Source organism: Rhea americana, unplaced genomic scaffold (assembly GCF_003343005.1).
Source record: "Rhea americana isolate MKP2758 unplaced genomic scaffold, rheAme1 scaffold_582, whole genome shotgun sequence".
Lineage (NCBI taxonomy): Eukaryota > Metazoa > Chordata > Aves > Rheiformes > Rheidae > Rhea > Rhea americana.
Window position 1 is genome coordinate 20,652 of NW_028186737.1, and position 5,732 is coordinate 26,383.

Sequence of the window (5,732 nt, forward strand, 5' to 3'; positions counted from 1 at the left end):
AGGGTGCCTGGACCCTCTCCATAGGTCTAGCGAAGCAGTGACAAGCGCAGAGCTGGACCCCTCATCCCGTTGTGACAGAGGGTCTAGTTCCACCCTCAGGCCCCATCCCAATCCCAAACAGATGTGACCAGAGCACAGGCAACTGCATGCGAGTCCTCACCTGCCTCTGCTTCTCCAGCTCTGACTGGCTCATGGTGCCGAGAGCCCCGTCCTGGCTGCTCGGCAGCTCAGCCAGGTCCCGGTTTGGGGGTGCCGAGAGCCCAGTAGCTGCCTCCTCCCGCTTGTCGGCCGGTGGCCCCAGTGCAGCTCGGGACAGGTAGGCAATGGAGGCATCCTGCTGCTGCTGTGGGGCTGCTGGGGGCTGCTGGGGCAGCACCGAGGGGGGCCGGAGGGGCGAGAGGCTGTAGGTCTCAGCAGCCCCCGCACCCGGCCCCAGCGGGCTGCCGGCCTGGTGGAAGCCGGGGGATGAGGCGTAGGCCGAGCTCTGGGGCTTGCCAGGGACGTAATGGCTGTTGATCCCGTGGGGCTGGTGGGACGGGGAGCCCTTGAGTGGCTCCGAGACGGCCGGGGGGAAAGTGAAGCGCATTGGGGGCTGGCCACCTGGGAAGACGCTGGCACCAGGGGAGCGGGCGAAGGGGGGCTGCTGCCCACCCAGTGCCTTGGCATGGGGCTCGCCTGCCGGGGCGCCCCCAAAACCCCCACCGGCCGCCGGGCTGTGCGAGAGCGGCACCGCCTTGAACCCCGGCTCCGGCATCTGGGGCCGGGGGGGCTTGTGCAGGGGGGTGAAGGGGTCCCGGGATTGGGGCCGGGAGGGTGGCTGGGAGTAGGGGTCAGGGGACTGGAAGCGGGGAGTAACAGGTGACTGGCAGAAGGCCTCGTTGGAGAGCGGCCGGGGGGTGAGGGGGGACTGGGAGCTGGACTGGGACTGCGGGCTGGCGGGGACCCGGGAGAAGGGCTCCGAGGGCAGGGAGCGTGGTGGGAGGGCGCAGCAGCCCTCGGGGGGCTGTGGCCGGGGCGTCAGTGGGGGCTGCGAGTAGGGGTCCGAGTAGGGTGACTGGCGGTAGAGGTCGGGGTGGCTGGGAGGCGAGGGGGCCATAGGATGGGGGTCAGGGGGCCGGTGCCCCAGCCCCGGGCTCTGCGGCTCTACCTGAGAGACTCGTGGGGTCAGGGGGGCTTTGAATACATCAGCTGCTTTTAGCTCCGCAGCGGAGAGATGCGGGCCACCTGGGGAGTCGCTGTAGCCCGTAGCGGGGGCATACCCAGGTGAGCAGACCCCCAGGCCGCCCCCTTCCTCCTTCTTCACTTCCAGGCCCTTCTTCTGCTCCCCAAAGGGCAGGGGTGAGAGCAGAGCCTCGGGAGGCCGGGCCCCGGGGCTCCCTGGCACCGAGAGGTTGTCCAAGGAGGGGCAGCGGGGCTTCAGGAAGGGGTCGGGGGTTCCGGGCTGGTGCCGGGGGGTGCCGGGTGGTGTGGGGTGGAAATCAGGGGGCTGCGAGCTGGGGACTGCGCGGGGGCCCGGCAGGGGCTGGGGCTGGCCAGGGAAGGGCTGGAAGGCAGCACCTGACGTGGGGCTCTGGCCTAAGGGCGAGGGAAAGCGCGGCTCCAGCGCGTAGGCAGGCGCCGCACCGTAGGGATCGTGCGAAGGCACTTGGGCGGGGGACTGGGGCGGGAGCTTAAGGAAGAGCTCGCTGGGCGACTCCGGCCCCCCTCCGGCGCCTGCCAGGGGCTTCAAGAAGCCCTCGCCCGCAGCAGGTGGGCTGCCGATGTAGACGGGCTGTGCCCCCGGCGGCACCGGGATCCGCAGGTGCAGCGAGGGCCTCTCGGGCTTGCGCAGTCCCTCCCCTTTGGTCTGCTTGTTGATCTGGCTCTCGGCCTGCTGCAGAGAGAGCCGGGGCGTCAAGGCCACGAGGGGCTGCGGGAACCCACGTGTCCTCTCCTCGCGGGCCGGGGAAGGGGCTAACGGGGCAGGAGTCAAGGGCTCCGTGTCGCCCAGGGCCGGGACAGCCATCCCAGGGCCCCGGGAGTGTCAGGCGCCTCGCCAGCACGTACCTTCTGCACTTTGTTGATGCGATGAGCCGCTCGGTTATCTTTGGCCTTTTGCTAACAGAAACATAAATCCAGTTGACTTGCAGCTCCAGATGCCCATATCCCCCCGGTGACGCCCGGACACTCACCAAATAGGGAGCTTTGTCTGTGGCAGGGACCTTTCTCCAGAGCTTCATGATCTGTTTGCAGCGGCTCGACCAGTCTGGGAGATCAGCGGGAACAAACGACCCAGGCAGAGGGAAAAGGCGCGTTAGTCTGTGCCTAACGAGCCCGCCCTGATCCTAGGTGGGTGGCTGCTCTGGCCATAGTAGCCAAGCCCTCCCCCTGCCCAAGGCCCTACCTGGATAATCCTGCTTAAGATTAGGGAAGTTCATGTTGGCGTAGAGCACGGGCGAGATGGTCGAGAGCTCGCCCAGCTCCTCGTCCTTCTCCCAGCGCTGCAGGCTGCGCTGGTTGTAGGACAAGCCGTCGCTCTCGCCCTCCGTGGTGGGTGTTGTAGGTGTCGAGGGGGTGGTGGCGGCCGAGCTGCTGGCCCAGGGGCTTTCGGGCTCGCAGTGGTCTGGGCTGAAGAAGCCGCTCCGTTCCCTGTGTGGGGGGAGAGGATGTCACAGGCTGGCAGGGCATGGGGATAGAGGAGGTCCCACACGACCAGCCCCGGCATTCCAGCTCCCTCAGTCCTCCACGTACCTGTTATCAAGAAACGGAGACTGGCAGACTCCCGAGTACGACTCTAAAGAGACGGTGCCGGAGAGCGACCCCAGGGAAACACTCCCTGCAAGGGAAGACAGAGGGGCTGCAAGGGGGGCAGAGCTGGGGCACAACCCAGCACCTGTCCCCGGGACCCCAGCAGCCCTCGAACAATATGAGATCTTCCCCGTGCACCCCAAAACACTTTCCATGTTCCTTCCCAGGGCAGCAGGGACAAACCAGGAGCTGAGGCCCCTCTTGCTGTATCCCAGACATGCCTCTTCAAGGGCAAGAGCAGCTCTGATGGGGACGAGGCACATAGGCTTTTCCCAGACAGGCAGCGAGTCTTGCCCTTCTCCCTGCACTTGCCGGGGCTCCCCCAAGGTGCCACATCTGGGCTCTGGGGCCGCGTTGCCTCCACCCACCCTGTCCCGGCAGCTGGAGGTCTCCTTGCAGGAAAGGCCGCTGGGAGAGCTGCGCCCGGCTGGGGTCCTGCCCTCCGACGCCGGCCTCCATGCCCGCTGCCACGCAGTTCAGGGGCTGCTCCCCGCGCTCTGTGGAGCCCAGCACGTCCTTGAAGAGCTGCTGGACGTCTTTGCTCTCCATTTTGGGCAGCTCTGCACAGGGAGGGGAGAAGAGGAGCTGAGCGACGGCAGGCAGCACGCCACGCGAAGCTCGCCCTGCATGCTGCTGGGAACTGGGAAAGGAGCCCAGGAGTCCTGGCACCGAGAGCCCCCAGCATCAACCCTCTTATGCCCTTTACAGGGAATTAAAAGGTGTCGGGAGGGTGGCGATGGCCTGCCTGCAGCTCCCTGCGCTCTGCCCCTCGGAGCGGGGCCGGGTGCTGGGGTCACGCGAGGGCTCGGGGACGTCTTGCCCCATTCCCCCCCAGCGGCGACAGGGGGCAGACCCACCTTCCGTGGGGATCTTGTCAAGGTCGGAGCTCAGGGCACCCTCGCCGGGGGTGGCCGGTTTCTCAGCGTCCCCAGGGTCTGGGGAATCCTTCGGCTCCTCGGCCCCTGTGAGGAAGAAGATGCGCGATGCCCTCAGCACCGCTCTAGGGCTCAGCACTCGCCCCAAGACCCCTACCCATGCTCAGCACCACTCCAGGGCTTGGCACCTCCCTTTCTTGGCTCAGCTCCCCCTAGTCTGGCTCAGCCCCCCTCTGGGGCTCAGGACCCCTTCCCTGACCCCTTTGCATTCCCTTAGGGCCTCTACCCTGGCTCAGTTCCCCCCCATCCTGCCTCAGCCCCCTCCCAGGACCCCCAGCCCAGCCATACATAGACCCTGGAACCCCCACTGCGGCTCCACATCGCTCTGGAGCTCATTGACACCCCCCAAAAGGGGCCCAGAGGAGGGTCCCAGCCCTCCCCATTGACCCCCTGTGGGGCCCAGTTCTTGTCCCCCCAGGGAGACCAGGCTGGGGGGGGGCAGCCCTCTCTGATACCCTCCCAGGTGGGCACAGCCCTCCCCATTGCCCCCTGGCTCTTTCGCTGGGGCACAGGAGCCCCTGCCCAGGCCCAGTGCGGGAGTGAGGAGGGGGGCGGCCTGCGGAGGACGCGGCCCCCTCAGCGCCCCAGTGGAGGACCCGCCACCGGGGGGCGCGCTAGGCGGCAACTCTATGGCCGCGACGCTGGAAAAGCATGCTGGGAGACCATAGAGTTCCTTTCTTCCCCCCTTCCCCCTTCCCCCGCCTAGAGTGTACTCTTTAGCCATAGAGCTGCCTTCTGCGCTGGAGAGAACATCTTGCACCCATCTCTATGGTTATAGAGAGAGACGGTCTAGGCCACGTTTCGATGGCCACGGGAGGACTCTTTTTTTGGGGTGTTTTGTTTGCCAACAGCAAACATCATGATACCCCGGGGCTCACCCAGGTCCTCGGCCTTCGCCTCCTCCTTGGCGTCATCATCAGGGGCCGCAGCGCTGCCGTCAGTGCTGTCGTCCCCTGCCGGGTGCCGGGCCTCAGCGGGGCCAGGCCGCCTCACGGGGCACCCGGCAGCCCTCCACGCCCCCTGGCAACCCCTAAGTCCTCCAACCACCTGTGGCATCCGTGGCAACCCCAACAACCCCTAGAGTCCTCCAACAACACCAGAGCATCCACGCCAGCCTCCAGCAACCTGTGGCATCCATGGCAACCCCTGGCAACTCCCAGAGTCCTCCAACAACCCATGGCGTCCATGGCAATCCTGGGAGTCCTCCAACAACCTCTGACAACCCCAGGCCTCCAACAACCTGCCTGCATCCATGGCAGCTCCCAACCACTGCCAACATCCTCCAAAAGCCCCGGCACCTGTAGCAACCTCCAACAACCCTGGAGTCCTCCAACAACCCACAACATCCACGGCAACCCCTAACAACCCCCAGCATCCTCCAACAACCCCCAGGCCCCCGGCAACCCCCAATAACCCCAGGAGCGGGGTCCCGCCGGTGCTCACCTCGGGGGTGAGTGGGGGTCTCCCTCCTCTCGGTGGGGGCACCCGGCAGTGCCCCAGGCACGCTGGGGTCCCCCTTGGGCCGTGGGGCTCCCTGGCCCAGGCAGGGGCGGGCGGCCCCGTCCCCCACGCCGCCCGCCGCCAGCAGCGCCTTCCGGCTCAGGTCCATGAGCGCTTTCCCGAAAAACGCCTCCTGCCGAAGGGAAGGTCTGCGTCAGCGCTGCGGGAACCCCCAGGACGGGAACCCCCGTCCTCCGGCCGCTCCAGCCTGGTCCCGCCATCCCACTGTCCCCCTTCCATCCCAACACCATCTCCATCTATTCCAGTACCATTTCCATCCACCTGTCACCCGTCCGTCCGTCCCAGCGCCATCGTCTCCATCCACCCTCCCATCCATCCTAGCGCCACCACCTCCATCCAGCCCAGCACCACCAACCTCCATCAACCCACCCACCCGTTCCAGCACCACCACCTCCATCCACGCACACATCCAACCCAGTGCCACCACCTCCATCCACCCACCCTCCCATCCAGCCCAGCACCACCAACCTCCATCAACCCACCCACCCA

At 66.8% G+C, this 5,732-nt stretch overlaps 1 protein-coding gene across 1 annotated transcript in view; it reads right to left on the reverse strand.

The window, feature by feature from the left end:
* KMT2D (lysine methyltransferase 2D) overlaps positions 1-5,732 on the reverse strand; it is a 27,537-nt gene that overhangs the window by 13,411 nt on the left and 8,394 nt on the right. The window contains exons 23-31 of the mRNA XM_085319392.1: positions 5,166-5,355; positions 4,601-4,675; positions 3,645-3,749; positions 3,156-3,347; positions 2,731-2,815; positions 2,384-2,628; positions 2,172-2,245; positions 2,047-2,097; positions 161-1,873 (exon numbers count right to left, since the gene is read on the reverse strand). Coding sequence (XP_085175518.1) covers positions 161-1,873; positions 2,047-2,097; positions 2,172-2,245; positions 2,384-2,628; positions 2,731-2,815; positions 3,156-3,347; positions 3,645-3,749; positions 4,601-4,675; positions 5,166-5,355 — 2,730 coding nt within the window. The remainder of the gene's footprint in view (positions 1-160; positions 1,874-2,046; positions 2,098-2,171; positions 2,246-2,383; positions 2,629-2,730; positions 2,816-3,155; positions 3,348-3,644; positions 3,750-4,600; positions 4,676-5,165; positions 5,356-5,732) is intronic.